Source organism: Chenopodium album, chromosome 21 (genome assembly GCF_948465745.1).
Source record: "Chenopodium album chromosome 21, dcCheAlbu1.1, whole genome shotgun sequence".
Lineage (NCBI taxonomy): Eukaryota > Viridiplantae > Streptophyta > Magnoliopsida > Caryophyllales > Amaranthaceae > Chenopodium > Chenopodium album.
The window spans coordinates 10,562,566-10,581,340 of NC_137854.1; the positions used below are offsets into that span (position 1 = coordinate 10,562,566).

The following is an 18,775-nucleotide window of genomic DNA, read 5'->3' on the forward strand; positions in this document are numbered from 1 at the left end:
AGGCTACTCTATAGTAAAAATCGCCCAAAATAATATTCTTGATTCTTTAGTGCGTTTTTTTTTTACTCTAGTAAAAATCACAAGATATAACTATTAAGTATTAACAGTAGTTTTGAGCAGCTAGCGATTTTAATATCCATACGTATGAGATTAATCATAGTAAATTAAAGACCTAAATGAAAAAAAAAGAGGACTACATACCTTATTAAACATGTAATAAACAGAATCTAAGCAATTAGTTGAGGATGGAGCATGAGAATTTTCTGTTTCTGTTTCTGTATCTGGTGGATCATCATCTCTAATTGGAAGGCAACAAGTTATACCCATTGTTTACGTGTTCTGCGTCACCATCATACGAGAACTTATCAATTTGACTTGATCAACGAATTTGAATAATATTCCAAAAAAATAAAATTAATTAATTAAGTAAATCAAAAACCCTAAACCCTACCACAAACCCTTTAACGGTGGATTAAACAAAAATAGAAATTGTAAAATAATTAATCTTCTCGAAATTATGGTTAAAGAACGAATATAATGGTGAAAATCATCAATTTTACGATTTTTTTTTCTAAGAAATTAACTCAAATCATAATCAATACAACTTTGCAACAAAAATATAATCACTTAATAATGCAAAACGTCGATTGGTGAAAGGAAAATTGAGCAAATTAATTATTACGAGCAATAATAACATGAAAATATATCAAGGAAGAAAGAGTACCGTTTTCTTGTTAATGGAAGTGAAAAAGAGTAGAGAAGAAGTTTGTTTGTTTGTTTTTTTTTTTTTTTTCAAGAATAGCTAATTGTTTAAATTAAGTGGGAATTTAAAGAGATATATGATCATAATTCATAAAAGTGGGTTGAGTTAAACGGATTATTAGGTTAGCGCATCTAATCTGTTTTTCTAATAGGAATAGAACTACTAGGGACTTAAGGAGTGTGAACCTAAGGACTTTATTTTTATTTTACTGCCTTTAAAACCCTAACTCATGTATCATATAACCGGTTAGTGACGTAAAAAAATTAACTTTGTGCATTTGTATTTTAATGAGTAAAAATAAGTTTTTTATTTTTATTTTGTGTATTTAATCGTATATTGTATAATTATTGTAGCTATAGTAAATGGATGACAAAAATAATAAAGATATGATTCCTCCTACTGATGCAATTTTTTTTTTTTTTAAAAGTATAGTTATATTTTCATTTATTTAATACTAGGGATAACGCGTGTGCCTTAGCTAACCATTTGCGGGGAACTCTTTCAGTTGTTGGCCAATATAATGAGGGAAAATATGTAAATAGATATTTTTAGGAATATAATGTCCACATACTCTTATTAAGAGTTCATACCAAAAAAAAAAAAATTAACGATGACAAATGAGTAAAGAAACATTTTAGAGGGTATAATTATGCAAACACAATTCATAAGAGTTTTGAACCATTAAAGCAAAACCCCATTTGGTAGGGTGTTAAAAATTTCAGATGAAAATAATTTTTCATGGAAAAGCTTTTACATTGGAAAATTCATTTTTATGAAGGTTTTTGGTTGCATGTAAAATGATTTTTCACTTTAATCATTTTTCATTGTTTAGTTGAATAGAAAATCAATCACTTCAATTGTGAAGGAAAATGTTTTCCCTCCACTTGTGATGGAAAATGTTTTCCTTCTAAATTGGGAAAATGTTTTCAATAAGGTGAAAAATGATTTTCAACCCCAAATTTTACGTTTTAATGTTTTACACCAAACCAAACAATGTATAATGGGGAAACACTTTTCAGTGAAAATGTTTTACGCCCCTACCAAACAGAGCCTAGGAAATTAAAAGGTTGGAGAAAATTAACATCATATTAATAGGGCGTTTAGGTAAACAAACATTATTTTAAGGATATAATTGTCCTTGATCACACAATTCATCATAAGTGTTTTTTCATACTTTTAAAAGGTTGTGCCGTCGCGTAGATTGTTGATCATTAACCCTTTTAAACTGAATTTTTATCAAACCTTTAAGATTATAATGATCTGGGCCATCATCCGGGCAAATAAATAGTTTCAAAGTAATAACCCGAGACAACAGTCGAGCTAATAAAACAATATACACTGAGGGCCTGTTCTCATTTACTGAACTGATTGGAGCTGAACTGAACTGAGATGAAATGAATATTTTATGAGAGAAGGAAATTAGGAGCTGAACTGAAATGAATTGATTGGAGCTAGACTGAACTGAACTGATTGGAGCTAAACTGAACTGAACTGAAATTAAGCTGAAGTGAACATGCCCTAATTTAAATTACTTCGTGTCTCCGTATTTCCCTACCTTTTAAAAAGTATGGGATAACTTGTATGAATAGTGTATTGATGACCAATTATTATACCCTCTAAAATATTTATTTACTTATTAATGTTAATTGCCTCTTCTTTTGAAGTTTAAAGAATAGTGTGGACATTTGTACCCTTATTAATATCCCAACCTTTTGAAAAAGCGTGAGATAACTTTTATAAATAGTGTTTTGACAATTATACCCTTTAAAATGTTTATTTACTTATTTGCCCTTATTAATGTTAATTGCCTCCTTTTTTCAACTTCAAAGAATAGTGTGTGGACATTTATACCTTACTAATATTTTTTTTTTTTTACATATTTTCCATCATTAAAAATACTGTTAACAACTAAATTTGTGACTTTTATAAGGTCAAACCAAATGAGGACTCCAGACATGACAAGTTATATAGTGTGCATAGCGTACGTTAGCCACCCGATAGTGAAAAAAAAAAAAAAAAAAAAAAAAAAGCTTTCATCTTAGGTGCGGTTTTTTTTTATTATTTATTTATTTATTTATTTTAATGAAATGTTATTTTGACTCTTGGCTTACACTAACATTGATGATTATTGGTTACCAAACTATAGACCCACCCAAAAAAAAAAAAAAAAATTAAAACTACTATAAATACCATCACTACATTATGCCTAATCATAGTTGTCTCAAAAGTTAGAAAATTTGATTAAATTGCAGCCAATTGAAGCACCGTGTACAATATAGAAGAAGATAAAGTTGCAATAAATTAGATAGATTATACTTTTTGCTTAGAAGCTTGTTTTGCACTCAAAGACCAATGCAGCTTATCTTTGCTTTTCCTTTTTTGTTTTTTTTGTTTTTTTTTTTTTTTTTGTAATAATAACCCATTTTCTTTATATACTACTAGGTTAACTCTCGTGCGATGCATGGATATGAGAGAATTTGCATAAACTTCGCAGATATATCAGTCCAAATATGTACATAATTTTTTGTATTACATACGATACTATTAACATAAATCAAACTAAAAAAAATTAAAATAATATAAACAAAAGAATATTCACGTCTACAATAAAATTTAGCAAACTTTGTAATTAGAAAGAGTGTATAAAAGGTTAATATTTGTTTTCCTTGGTTTTTAAAAGAAAAAGTAATGAAAGCTAAAAAGTTTAATTTATTGTATTAAATTACTTTGCAATCAATATTTAGATTATTTTACAAAAAATATAAAAAGAAAAAAAAAAAGTTTAGGCGGGAAATAAATGAAGGATAAGCTGACACGTGTACAATTTGAAAAAAGTGATGATGTCAGCGGTTGTTAGTTTAGTATATTTATTTATTGATTGTTGTTGATGCAATTATTGTATTGATTAAATTTTTTAACCTATTTTCTTTTATATACTATTGGTTAACGGATAAATAATGATATTTCTTTCCCCCTAATATAAAGAGGTTAAGCCACAAAGATCAAATGATGTAGATAGTCATTAAGGGTATGTTCTCTTACGTTGAAATTCAGTTCACTTCAGTTCAGTTCAGCTGAGTTCAGTTTAGTTCAGTTCAGTTCAGCTCAATTCAGTTCAGTTCAGTTCAGTTCAGTTCAGCTCCTAATTTCTTTCTCTTATAAAATATTCAGTTCAGTTCAGTTCAGCTGAGTTCAGTTCAGTTCAGTTCAGCTGAGTTCAGTCAATGAGATCAGGCCCTAAGTGAAGTAAAGGATGCACCTTATGTCGATAAATGACATTAAAACCAAACTCATCTAATGATACATGCATGCATGTGCGCATAACAATGTGCGTATATACGTCTACGCTAAAATTGATCGATTAATTCTAGTTCCTACAAGGTCTTGTGCATAGAATGCCCAACTTCAGATTAGTTACATGTAAATGACACCAAGTTTAACAAAGCAAGTTATACATAAAACGGCCAGCATAATTCAGAATCTTGTATATCTTTTACATGATTCAACATGACAAAACATCCCTAAATTTTTTTTCTTTTCAATATTGAAATTGTATAATAAGTCACTTAGCTTCTATACTACTCTTTTGTCTTATTTTATTGCATGTATGGCAGACCAACTTTTGTACAAATGATTAAGAGTTTTCTAAAAACTAATATACATATCCTTCCATCAATAAATTACCTTATAATTTAATTTCTAGTAAATCTTAATTAAAATAGGACTATCTTATTCGGAGTCCCTGAGATTTGATCTCTCACCCTCAAGATAATTTAAATATCTTATCTGAAGTCTAAATTTCACTTGCTACCTAATATGGAGTGTCATTCTTGCCCACAATGCATGCTACTATATCAATTCTATACTCATAATAAACAAGAGTTACATATATCGATCAAATTCTGTCATATTTTTTACTTGGTTAATTACTTTTATTACGATACAGATAGATTTTATACCATGAACCCTAAACAATTTATAAATTTACTGCCCACTCTATCTTTTATAGAAAAGTGTAAAGACCAACAAAATCAAAAAGGATTCATTCCTTCCACCTATAACTCTATTCTTATAAACATGTGATATAATCTAACCTCACTTATACTAATTGTATAATACAAAGTAATTAAATAAAAATTTGATACCCTTTCATCAACCTTTCATATATTTGAGTAAATTATATTAACACCATTGATATGATTACCCTTTTCTTCATGCAATCATGTAAATTGGAGTTAAGGACTAGAGAAAAACAATCAAACTATAAAAGTTTCCAAGACAAAAAGGGTCCTACAATTTGATGGCAACCACGTTGAAGACTTTATTCTTTAACCCCACATGAGTAAATAAAAACAACATAGAACCAAATCATAGCAATAGCCAAAAGCAAAATTAATTAATTAATTTACCAAAAAAAAAAAAAAAAAAAAAAAAAAAAAAAAAAAAAAAATTTATAAAGAAAAAAGTAATAGAATGACTCACACTTTTAACACATTCTCAATCATCATTATATTTAACAACTACTATATGATTTTCCACATATTTATACACATTCTCTTTCCTCATTTTCTCTTCATATCCCAAAAAAAATTGAGGAAAATATGGGAAAAACAGGGGGCAAAAAATTGCAAACATTTTGTGTTAATAGAATTAGGCCCCTAGTTAAGGTTCCCATACAAAACAAATTAGGTAGTAATAGTTCTCCAAATTGTGTTAAGAAAACTAATGTAAATAATAATCAAGTTGAAGGTAATAGTAGCAATGATACCAAGTTTGAAGATGATTGTGAGAAATTGAAGGCAAATGTAGGGAGGAAGATCATGGTGGTGGTTGATTCAAGCGCCGAGGCGAAAGTTGCCCTTCAATGGACACTCACTCATACGGTTCAAAGTCATGATCTTATTGTTCTTCTCTATGTTGCTAAGCTCAACACTAAGCAAGGTTTGTATGTTCTTTCTACTAGCGCAATTTTGTTATTCTAACACGATATATAGTTATATACTCCCTCCGTCCATATATAGTTGATTATCAACGTAACTTACAATTATTATTAACATCTTTGTATTCTCTAGTAATTAATTTTTCAAATTAGAAAAATTGTGTAATCATAAGGAGAATTTGTCACGACTTTTAGTTCGAATTGGATGTAAATTTTGCCACATTTCAGTTTGCTTAGCTTATTTATTTGTCTTTCTTTGAGGATTTTTTTATTTATTCAGCATAATATCCATGTGAATATTACAGAAAAGGAAGATACGAGAAAAAAGATGTCACCAAAGGTGTATGAGTTACTACACTCTATGAAAAAGACATGCCAGTCAAAGAGGCCTGAGGTGAGCTACTTTACTTACTACTCGTAGTGTCCATTACACATTCGAACGTACCTTATTTGTTACTCATTTAGAATTCTTCTAAACGATCAAATAAAAAAAAGTACGCGAATGATTTGATTGTTCAGCTCATTAGCTGGATGTAATGAAGGCGTTCACCAATATTAACATCTACTCCGTACTTTCTTCATGGGTCACAAATTATGTTAGCATTTATTTTCTTCCATTTTGTTATAACAACGAACTAATAAAATTAATTTTGCTTAATTAGAGCTTATCTTTATTTGTACAACTTTATGGCGTGCACACTATTAAATTATTAATAATTCACAGAATGAGACATGATATGATGATGTAATACTACATATTTATGTTCTTTTTTGTGTATGTATCATGATGTTGTTATATTTTAATGTAATAATGGAAATTGTAGGTAGAAGTGGAGGTTAAATTGGCAGAAGGTAAAGAAAAGGGACCTACCGTAGTAGAAGAGGCAAAAAAACAAAATATATCCCTACTAGTTTTGGGCCAAAAGAAGCTGTCAACAACATGGCGGTTGCTACTGATGTGGGCCAGCAATAAGGTGGCGGCCGGTGGCGGCGGCGGTGGCGGAATGGTGGAGTATTGCATACAAAATGCTAGTTGTATGGCCCTTGCGGTACGAAGGAAGAGCAAAAGAGTTGGAGGGTATTTGATCACAACTAAGCGTCATAAAGACTTTTGGCTCTTAGCTTAGTTCTAAGTAGTCTAGTAGATAAGTGGAGCTTCTTCTTTTTTTTTTTTTTTTACTTTATATATTTTTAAAAAAGGTGAGTTAAATGTTGTTATGTAACGTGTTTATATATAATGTTCATAATCTAATCAATCAAACAACTTTCCTCAAATTGGTACTTGTTTACCTCTTTTGCCTCACAACTTTGTTAAGTTGTCATCATTGTTGAGACTTAAAGCTTACATTTATATAAACAATTTAGTATTAAGGACCTAATATGTTTAAGTGGTGTTAAAGACTTCATTTTTAAGAGGAAATCTATGGAGCTTTTTCTTTTTGGGGGGCCCTGAGAAAACCGAATTCGCCCCAACCTCGAATTCGGATTTTCGGCTGTTAGCTTTCCTTTCTCACAATAGGGCGGGAGTCGTTTCGGTTGTATGCCACGAGGTCCCAAAGGCCCTCATTACGGGGGAAGTCCCCGAAATAGTAGGTCTTCGGGCCTCCGTTAATTGTGTACGAACAAAATACGAGTCCAAAGGCAGGGTAAGAAAGGGTTTAGCTAATGGGAATATTAACTCTTCCGGGAACCAATAACGCGTAAACCATGTCAAACCAAGACCGATCAATATCCGAACGAAACGGATTCGAACTTCTCCTAGAATAGTTTCCTTTTTAATGAAATTACAACCTCTGGAGTAATAATAATGATATTTATGAAAAGGGAATTAGGGACTAGGAGTATTAATATATAAAGTATATAGAATTGAGATCATGTGAGATCGATCCAATGTGAATAATGAGAATTAAGAACTAACTAGTTAGTGACCCGGGCGATGCTTCGGGTTTTTTTTTCTCCTTTTTTTTGGTATGGAAGATTGTGGATATTACTTTATTCTTTTTACGTTGGTATAATAAATTTTCTCAACTGAAAAATATTTAAACTTTGATAGGAAAACATTCAATAAATAAATCACATTAATACATACCATTACAATTAAATGGGTCAAAGCAATTTAAATACATTGTAATTATTGTAATTATTCATCGTTTTAATTGAGCTCAAAATAAATACACCGGTTACAAAACTTATTTTGAAAGGAATGGTGTCCTTCGAACAAGTGTACTATTCCGTTAGCGGGTTCAGAATTATTAGAAAGCTAATATATTCAGTAAGGTCAAGTGATCGGAATGCCTGGGTGGAGGCCGCTTCCGATCAGTAATATTAATGGATAATTAATGTTACAGCTTAATCTTGACTGAACCCTTCGGGTCACACCCAAGCATTCAACAAACCGAAACGACGAATTAATTCGGAAGGAATTAATGAGTCGACCGAGTAATATTTATTTAGACGTCGGAAATTCGAGCTTAGAGCGTCGAAACCGAGCGTCGGAAGTCGAGTCGAAAAATAGTGAAAGACGAGACGAGAAATAGTAATAAATCAACAAAAGACCAAAATACCCCTAGCATCGGAATGCCCTAGCAAACCGAGTGCTAAGGGCGTATGGCCTAGCATGGTGGCTAGCATGCGCACCAAGCCGAGCCTAGGCTGGCTGGTGCGTGCTAGCGCACTCATGCTAGCATCGCAAGGCTAGGCGCTGCCTAGTGCGTGCTAGCATGCTAGGCGCAGCCTTGTGCGCGCAATGGCTAGCAAGCCATGCCGCAACAAGCTGCTGGAGCTAGCACGCTAGGCGCGCCAGCTCGCCACAGCTAGCAGCAGCATGGCTAAGCCATTGCTTGCTGCCTAGCAGCGCTGGCCAAGGCACAAGACCAGCAGCAGCAGCCCGCACAAGCATGCTGGGCGTGTTGGCCAGCAGCAGCAGCAGCCCGCATGCAAGTGCTGGGCTTGCTGGGCGTGGCTGCCACGGACAGCAGCACATGGCAGCCCACCTTGGCTGCCTTGGTGCCCAAGGGTAGGTGCCATGTGGCTTGTGGTCCTAGAGTGTGTGGGGAGTGAGGTGGCCGGTTATGGGAGAGGGAGTGGGGAGCAAGTTTGGTCCCCCCCTTCTCCAAATGGTCCTCACCTAACCACTCACATGAGCTTGCCACTTGTTGATTTATTACTAGCTTGATTATTGATTTTATTTTAGCTTTAAAATAAAATGGAAAAATCATACTATCCCACATTGATGGGAGAGTAAATGAGACTCCCATCATTTCCTATAAATACCCAAGTATGGGCATTGGGAAAGATGCTTGAGTAAGAGTTGGAAAAGGCATCACAATTAGTGAAAACCTTTGAACTCAATATTATTACTCGGGTTTTGTTGGTCGGGTCTTGCTAACTCCAAGACATTGGACCTAGTCGGTTTTGTTGGTGCGGGTGGACTTCGTTGGAGGTCTCCGTGCGAGCGGGACTTGAAGCTTTCAAGTAAGAGCTCATTTGGAGCGAAGCACGCATCAAAGGTAATTAGCTTATCTTAATCTTGTGATTAATTTAATTATGTTTATGGTTTTATTTATTGCGAGTGCGGTCTTGGTTTTGGGTTTGTTTCCGCGGTGAGTCGGACTCACCAAACCCCAACAGCGGTATCAGAGCCTCGCTCGTTTATTTTAAAATCATAATATTTTCAAGGTGTCATTATGGCTTATTTTTTCTGGTTTTAAGTTGCTAATTATATTAGTAACTCGTTTTTCAAATTTTACCTCGTATTAGAGCTATCTTCAGCCCCGAACCCAGATTTCGACCCAAAAATAGTGAATTTTGGGTGGAAAAGGTGTTCTGGAAATGGTTTTACCCTTTTAGGACTCGGTTTTTAGCCAGAAAACGACCAGAAATGCATTTTTCGAGGGATTTTTCGTTTTGACGAAAAATTTTAAGTCTTTCTAACCTTGAAAATTGATTGCATATTTATGGTGGTTATGTAAATGGTTCTTTCCTTATTTTATATGCAATTTTAGACCACTTTAAGCATGATTACTTGGTAGTAATTGGTGCTTGAAAGTTTGGTTTTATTTTTCACATAATTGCAAATTAATTGCATTGAGTGTGAAATAGTTGTTCTTTGATGCTTCCAAGTATTAAAGATTCAATCTTTACTTATGATAAGTGATTGAAACTTTGAGTTACTAAATTCCATGAATTTTGGTTAAACTTTGTTGATTTAATCATTTTTTAGTTGATTGGAATCATAAAGTTTAAAACTTGTGATAGAAATTGGTTTATCTTCATATTGGAAGATATAATTTTTCATGAAGTCACAAGTATTAAAGTTGGAGTCTTTATTGAACTTATGTTCATTTTTCCAACCCCCTTTTATTTTGTCAAAATCTCAAGATTAATTTAAAGTGATTAAATTAATAGTGAGAAATGCCCTAATTTATTTTGTTACACCAAGTTAAACCAATTTTATTAAAGAATGATTCTTGGAAATAAATTTGGTTAATTGCTTTGGATGAATTATTTAAGTTGGACTTGTTATTTTTCATTTTTCCTCAAAATTGATTCTAAAATTAATTTAGAATTGATTTATAATGTCACACACAAAATTCGATAATTTTCGAAGCATTAGCACGCAACACGAGGCCTAAGAGCCCCGAGCCAGCTCTCGGCCAGCTGGGCTGCTCACGCAACCCATATGTGGCTGCCGAGGCTGCTGGGTGCTTCGTTCTTAGGTGCGTGGTGCTGTGCGTCTGTGTGTGCGAGGAAGGGCGTGGGCTGCTGCTCGCTGCCAGCCACATAGCGCACCAGCCAGCAACAAGCAGCAGCATGGCGCAGCAGCAGCATAGTGTTGTGCGCGCTGTGCGTGCTGCTACGCTTGGCTTGGCTGGGCGTGGCGTGGGCGAGCACAAGCAGCCCATGGGCATGCTTGGTGTTGCGGGGGTGCGAATGGGTATGTTACGAGCTTGTTGTACGGTACGTACGATCCCATAATTGGCACAATAACCCCGGGTTATTAAGGCGATGCTATTTTAAAGTTAATTTTAGCATTGCTTAATATGTAAATAAGGGTAATTTTGGGTTCCAAGTCTTAGTGCTAGGCACTTAGACATTATGGAATACGTAATTTTGCCTAACTTGTCGTTTTTAATTATTTTAATTATTTTGTTTATTTAATTAAAATTTTGGAGGCTAGGCCTCGGGTTTTTGAGCGACATTTGCAAAATTAATTTTGACATATATTTGGGTTCACCGACTTAATTAATTGGATTAGTTAAGATTGGATGCGGAATTTAGTGGGAGCGTCTCTTAATCATTACCATAACCGGTTAAAACAACTTTGACTAGTTTAATTAGGCGTGTTAATTGAATTAACCACCTAGATTAATTACTAGTTCTCGCGCGGTTTTATGCATTGTTACTTGTTTGATCGTTGTAAAATGCATGGGCCATTCACAGATAGTGAATGGATGAATGGAATGTAAAATTCTCTTACAGGTTTTATGAAATGGCAACTAGTGGGGCCCAATTAGGATAGAAAATACGGACTGTGATCCGTGATGTATTTTTGTAAATCTAAATACGGTCTGCGAACCGTTGAGTATTTTTGTACCTTAATATTTAGATTAGTCCTAATCGTAGATACTAGCAATTATATTATTTGGTCAAGTCTTGAAGACGGGGTTCTTAGAAGACGAAGCCATGAAGTTGCAAAAGAAGACCTTTTGAAGACTTGAAGATCTCAAGGGGTCATGCTAGTTGCCAAATGCATCTCTATTTATGTTTTCGATATATATTTATGTTTATATATTTGAATTATATGTTAGATGCATGGTTAGGATTTCGAATGTTGAGATGATTAATTAAGTTCACTTAAATCAACCAACATAGAAACCCTAGGTCCCTTAAAATTGAGTAAAACTTGCCATTCCAAAACACACTTACCAACCGAACGAGGGTAGTGGTGGGCTACGCCAAAGCGAGGCATCACTACTTCTCCAAGGAACGTAAGGCATACTAGGTATGCAAGTGGTTTTGGTTATACTCAACGATATGAGTGATGGAGTCCTAACATGTCGTGGCAAAGTGAATAAATTGTTTAGAGAGCATTGGATGCGACGATTTATTCAACCAAGAGTGGCTTGGAGCCATTAGCAAAGCGTTGCTTACCTTAGGAGATTGAGTGTTAAGACAAGCCAAAGCATGCTTAACCACTCTTTGTTTCTTTGGATCTTGGAATCGACTTATTCTCACCAAAATTGGGGACAATCTTTAATGTGTGAATAAGACGTTTTAAATAAGTTTGATTAAAATGCATGATTTCAATCTTATTTAAGTATAATGAATGGTTTTTCATTTCAAAATTCTTTCAATTGTAGAATCATGTCTTCAACTAATAACAACGACCTTATGCTCCCGGAATTGCCCAAAAAGTTGCCAATTTCTCTGAACTTGGTAAACTTTAAGGAATGGGAAGAGGAACTCCGAAAGACCCTCCGAAATTGCTACCTAGAGCACATTCTGGACACTCAAATCCCGAGTTTCTACTCAAAGGGGATTATGAGTGATGAGGCATATGAGGAATGGAGTGAGGATTGCAAAAGAGTTTCCAGACTCATGGCAAACTCCATCCCGGTACAATGGAAGGAGAAGTTCTCCAACTATTTTCCGGACATGATGCTCAAAGCTCTAGAAGACGTAGTCAATTTGAGAGTCACCAAGAGTACCAGAGGCAACTATGATGGACTTGTGGAAGATGTGACTAGGTCACTCTCGAACATGAGGATCAAGCCACCGCAAGATGGATGTCTCATCAAAGAGAGACAAGAAGTATGGGCTAAGGTCTATAATGCAAGACTTAGACCCGGGATGCCACTTCAAGCTCATGTGCTCAACATGACAAGGCTATTCACCCATCTGGAGCTAATTGGCAAACCAGTGGAAGATGAGCAAGCAGCTCTCATGCTACTAAGCTCACTCCACTCGGGGTATGTTGCATTAAAGATGCGACTTACGGCCAAGCGGAACAAACTTTCCTTGATGGAAGTTGTTCAAGAGCTCCAGAAAACCTATTCTTGCAAGAAGGCTAAGGTTGCCCTGAGACCAAAGAAGAAGGGGTTCAAGAACAAAGCTAAGATGCGCTGCTTCTATTGTAGTAGACCCGGACACTACAAAAGAGAATGTAGCATGTATCTAGCAGATGAGGCGAAAGGAAAAGTAACCTCGATCTCAGGTATCATCTTTACACTTGAACATAAGCAATTTATGAGGTATTAGATACCGGAAAAATTGGCTCACTATATGCTCCTATTTCAGGAACAAAGTGAGCGGTGCTTTTCAAGTGGATATGAGTACAAGTGGAAGAAGAAGATAATCTTTCAAAGAAAGCTTGTAATCTCATATTTTGTCTAGATTTAAAACTTGTTTAGTTTTATCTACCATATTTTGATCTTGTGGCGTTGGACGTCATTGTAAACTTGATCACAAGACATATCATCTTGTTTATATTTATGGAATGACACGTTTGTGTCTTTGGGCAAATTGTTTATAATGATACCAAAAGAGCTAAGACCATGGAGTCAAATCAGACTTACTTGTGGCATTGTCGTCTTGGCCACATTAACATCAAACGCATCAAGAAACTTCTACAAGAAGGTGTTCTTGACTCTTTCGATTTAGAATCGTTTGAGAATTGCGAAGGATGTCTATTAGGCAAGATGATTAAACAGCCATTCTCCAAGTTGGGAGAAAGGGCAAGTGACTTATTGGGTCTCATACATACCGATGTATGTGGACCAATGAGCTCAACCACAAGAAATGGACATCGATATTTCATCACTTTCACAGACGACTATAGTAGATATGGCTATGTCTACCTCATGTCGCACAAATCTGAATCATTTGAAAAGTTCAAAGAATTTCAGAGTGAAGTTGAAAATCAGCTTGGCAAGAAAATCAAAGCCCTTCGATCGGATCGAGGTGGTGAATACTTGAGCCAAGAATTCGATGACCATCTGAAAGAAAAGGGTATACTTTCAGAATTGACACCTCCAGGAACTCCACAATGGAACGGAGTATCCGAAAGGAGAAATCGGACCTTGTTAGACATGGTACGATCAACAATGGGTCTTAGTGATCTTCCTATCTCTTTCTGGGGACACGCACTTCTAACTGCGGCACTAACACTGAACCGTGCTCCATCAAAAGCTGTAGAAAAGACTCCATATGAATTATGGACGAAGAAACCTCCTAGGTTATCTTTTCTAAAGATATGGGGATGCGAAGCATATGTCAAGAAATTGATCTCTGACAAACTTCATCCCAAATCTGACAAGGTTTACTTTGTGGGCTACCCAAAAGAAACCAAAGGGTATTACTTCTACAACAAATCGGAGAACAAAGTGTTTGTTGCTCGCGATGGTGTCTTTTTGGAGAAGGAGCACCTTTCCAAAATGACAAGTGGGAGGAAAATCGAACTCGACGAAGTTCGTGAGGATGAGCAACAAAATCATAATGACAGTCAAAATGCTCAAACAGCATCTGTTGACGCAGGTCAAAATGATCAAAATGTGCAAAGTCGAACCGACAATGCAAATGCTCAATCCATTACCCTACGTAGGTCTCTGAGGCCGAGATCTCAACCTGATAGATATCTTGGTTTAGTATTAACCGAGAATCAGGACATCCTGATTATGGATGGAGATGAACCAGCAACCTACAAGCAAGCGATGGCAAGCACCGACTCTGCTAAATGGCAAGAGGCCATGAGATCTGAAATGGATTCCATGTTTGAAAATCAAGTCTGGGACTTGGTTGACTTACCCGAAGGTTATACACCGATCGGATGTAAGTGGATTTTCAAGTTGAAAACCGACAAAGATGGAAATGTATTCATTTACAAAGCTAGATTGGTGGCAAAAGGTTACAGACAAGTTCATGGTATTGATTACGATGAAACCTTTTCACCAGTTGCAATGCTTAAATCCGTTCGGATCCTCCTAGCGATTGCTGCATATAACGACTATGAAATATGGCAGATGGACGTCAAAACCGCCTTCCTTAATGGTTATTTGGAAGAAACTGTGTATATGACACAGCCTGAAGGTTTTGTCGACCAAAACAATGCTGGGAAAGTTTGTAAGCTTAAGAAGTCCATTTATGGATTAAAGCAAGCAAGCAGAAGTTGGAATCTGCGTTTCGATGAAGCCATCAGTAAGTTTGGTTTTATCAAGAATCCAGATGAATCTTGTGTTTACAAGAAGGTCAGTGGGAGTGACATCGCCTTCCTAGTCTTATATGTCGATGACATATTGCTCATTGGAAACAGCATTCCGTTGTTAGAGTCTATAAAGGCCTGGCTTGGAAAGTGCTTCTCAATGAAAGACTTGGGAGAGGCTCAGTACATACTAGGCATCAAGATCTATAGGGATATGATAGATCGAAAAGGATGATTGGATTGAGTCAAAGTACTTATATTGATAAGGTACTTGCTCGATTTGGCATGGAGGAGGCCAAAAGAGGTCACCTGCCAATGTCACATGGCATAACCCTAAGCAAGAAGCAGTGTCCACAGACACCTGATGAGCGGGTAAGAATGAATCAGATTCCATATGCTTCGCTTATTGGATCTATCATGTATGCCATGATATGTACTAGGCCAGATGTGTCGTATGCCTTGAGTGCTATGAGCCGTTACCAATCAGACCCAGGAGAGGCGCATTGGACTGCGGCCAAAAATATCCTAAAGTACCTGAAAAGGAACAAGGATAAATTCCTGGTGTATGGTGGTACAAAGGATTTGGTTGTGGAAGGTTATACCGACGCAAGCTTCCAGACAGACAGAGACGATTTCAAATCGCAATCTGGATATGTGTTCTGTCTAAATGGAGGGGCGTTTAGTTGGAAGAGCGCAAAGCAGAGTACAACTGCAGATTCTACAACTGAAGCCGAATACTTGGCAGCTGCTGAGGCAGCTAAGGAGGCTGTTTGGATTCGTAAGTTCGTTGGCGAACTTGATGTTGTACCCTCTATAAAGGGTCCAATAGCCCTCTATTGTGATAACAATGGAGCTATTGCTCAGGCCAGAGAGCCTAGAGAACGTCAGAAGGTCAAACATGTCAAGCGGCGATTTCACATGATTCGAGAATGGAAATCAGAGGGTGAAATCAGAATTTGCAAAGTTGGAACGGATGACAATGTAGCCGATCCACTTACTAAACCTTTGCCTCAAGTGAAGCACAACAAGCACGTTGAGGCAATGGGAATCAAGCATGTAGGAGACTGGCTTTGATTTCCTTGTTTAGTGTTTTAGTTAATTTTGAGAAAAGTTAATGTAAGACACTAAGGAAAACCATTCATGTTTTGGAGTAATATAAAATTTCATGCAACATTTTATTACTCCGTTATGCTATTTAATTGTGGTTTAGGATTAAATAATGAGTCCATTCGATTCTGAGAATATTCAAAATAGGGTATCAAGACCAGTCTTGGTAAGGAAACACCTATTAAGTGAACATTGAATATTATAATCGAAAATTATCTCTAATCAAGGTCATTTAAACGATGGACGATTAATGACCAATTGAGATTAGTGTGTAGTCTGATTTATAGCACCGTTTCATGTGCTACGAGGACATGATTGTCGTAAATCATTTGCACAGGTATTGGTTTAGAACCATACTGGATCGACCTATGAGAATACTTTAAGAAATTAAAAATTTGTCATAAGTATACTTCTCATTATGGCTATCGGAACCTATTTCCTCGACCATGAGTACTGTGAGTTCTCTTGTTTGAGTACTAGTTCGCTTTGATGTTGTCAAACGTCTGCCGTAATAGGGGATTATAACGGCAACACTCGGGCGGCTAGGTCCTCTCAGTAAGAGGAGCTACATTGCAAGACTGGGAATGTCCCCCTAGTAAAATAGGGAAGATGTCTTTGTTGTATACAAGGCCTCTCGTAGAGCGAGACTGTAAAATGCATGGCCGTGCTCGGATGGATTTTAGAAATCATCTGTTTATTGACAGTCGGACTCGGAATCGGGAAACACTTCTGGACGTAATAAGGATGACAAAATAAATCTTACCTTATAGTTCATGAAGAGACATTAAGCGACATAGGAAAGGGATGTACACAAAATGAGCACTTGTCCGGAAGGACAAGTGGGAGATTGAAAGGAATGGTGTCCTTCGAACAAGTGTACTATTCCGTTAGCGGGTTCAGAATTATTAGAAAGCTAATATATTCAGTAAGGTCAAGTGATCGGAATGCCTGGGTGGAGGCCGCTTCCGATCAGTAATATTAATGGATAATTAATGTTACAGCTTAATCTTGACTGAACCCTTCGGGTCACACCCAAGCATTCAACAAACCGAAACGACGAATTAATTCGGAAGGAATTAATGAGTCGACCGAGTAATATTTATTTAGACGTCGGAAATTCGAGCTTAGAGCGTCGAAACCGAGCGTCGGAAGTCGAGTCGAAAAATAGTGAAAGACGAGACGAGAAATAGTAATAAATCAACAAAAGACCAAAATACCCCTAGCATCGGAATGCCCTAGCAAACCGAGTGCTAAGGGCGTATGGCCTAGCATGGTGGCTAGCATGCGCACCAAGCCGAGCCTAGGCTGGCTGGTGCGTGCTAGCGCACTCATGCTAGCATCGCAAGGCTAGGCGCTGCCTAGTGCGTGCTAGCATGCTAGGCGCAGCCTTGTGCGCGCAATGGCTAGCAAGCCATGCCGCAACAAGCTGCTGGAGCTAGCACGCTAGGCGCGCCAGCTCGCCACAGCTAGCAGCAGCATGGCTAAGCCATTGCTTGCTGCCTAGCAGCGCTGGCCAAGGCACAAGACCAGCAGCAGCAGCCCGCACAAGCATGCTGGGCGTGTTGGCCAGCAGCAGCAGCAGCCCGCATGCAAGTGCTGGGCTTGCTGGGCGTGGCTGCCACGGACAGCAGCACATGGCAGCCCACCTTGGCTGCCTTGGTGCCCAAGGGTAGGTGCCATGTGGCTTGTGGTCCTAGAGTGTGTGGGGAGTGAGGTGGCCGGTTATGGGAGAGGGAGTGGGGAGCAAGTTTGGTCCCCCCCTTCTCCAAATGGTCCTCACCTAACCACTCACATGAGCTTGCCACTTGTTGATTTATTACTAGCTTGATTATTGATTTTATTTTAGCTTTAAAATAAAATGGAAAAATCATACTATCCCACATTGATGGGAGAGTAAATGAGACTCCCATCATTTCCTATAAATACCCAAGTATGGGCATTGGGAAAGATGCTTGAGTAAGAGTTGGAAAAGGCATCACAATTAGTGAAAACCTTTGAACTCAATATTATTACTCGGGTTTTGTTGGTCGGGTCTTGCTAACTCCAAGACATTGGACCTAGTCGGTTTTGTTGGTGCGGGTGGACTTCGTTGGAGGTCTCCGTGCGAGCGGGACTTGAAGCTTTCAAGTAAGAGCTCATTTGGAGCGAAGCACGCATCAAAGGTAATTAGCTTATCTTAATCTTGTGATTAATTTAATTATGTTTATGGTTTTATTTATTGCGAGTGCGGTCTTGGTTTTGGGTTTGTTTCCGCGGTGAGTCGGACTCACCAAACCCCAACAGCGGTATCAGAGCCTCGCTCGTTTATTTTAAAATCATAATATTTTCAAGGTGTCATTATGGCTTATTTTTTCTGGTTTTAAGTTGCTAATTATATTAGTAACTCGTTTTTCAAATTTTACCTCGTATTAGAGCTATCTTCAGCCCCGAACCCAGATTTCGACCCAAAAATAGTGAATTTTGGGTGGAAAAGGTGTTCTGGAAATGGTTTTACCCTTTTAGGACTCGGTTTTTAGCCAGAAAACGACCAGAAATGCATTTTTCGAGGGATTTTTCGTTTTGACGAAAAATTTTAAGTCTTTCTAACCTTGAAAATTGATTGCATATTTATGGTGGTTATGTAAATGGTTCTTTCCTTATTTTATATGCAATTTTAGACCACTTTAAGCATGATTACTTGGTAGTAATTGGTGCTTGAAAGTTTGGTTTTATTTTTCACATAATTGCAAATTAATTGCATTGAGTGTGAAATAGTTGTTCTTTGATG

The 18,775-nt window shown here is 36.9% G+C and overlaps 1 protein-coding gene across 1 annotated transcript; it reads left to right on the forward strand.

The window, feature by feature from the left end:
• The first annotated feature begins 5,274 nt into the window (after positions 1 to 5,274).
• LOC145602889 (uncharacterized) lies at positions 5,275 to 7,071 on the forward strand. Its single transcript, XM_081659039.1, has 3 exons — positions 5,275 to 5,704; positions 6,008 to 6,096; positions 6,527 to 7,071. The coding sequence occupies exons 1-3, from the start codon at positions 5,365 to 5,367 to the stop codon at positions 6,827 to 6,829; spliced, it is 732 nt and encodes a 243-aa protein (XP_081515165.1). The 5' UTR covers positions 5,275 to 5,364; the 3' UTR covers positions 6,830 to 7,071.
• The last annotated feature ends 11,704 nt before the right edge of the window (positions 7,072 to 18,775 follow it).

Excerpts from the sequence above, each read along its gene's own strand:
- LOC145602889 (XM_081659039.1), top strand. The coding sequence starts at position 5,365 with ATGGGAAAAACAGGGGGCAAAAAATTGCAAACATTTTGTGTTAATAGA. Across the intron at positions 5,705-6,007 it reads TAAGCTCAACACTAAGCAAG|AAAAGGAAGATACGAGAAAA; the intron begins GTTTGTATGTTC and ends TGAATATTACAG. Across the intron at positions 6,097-6,526 it reads GCCAGTCAAAGAGGCCTGAG|GTAGAAGTGGAGGTTAAATT; the intron begins GTGAGCTACTTT and ends TGGAAATTGTAG.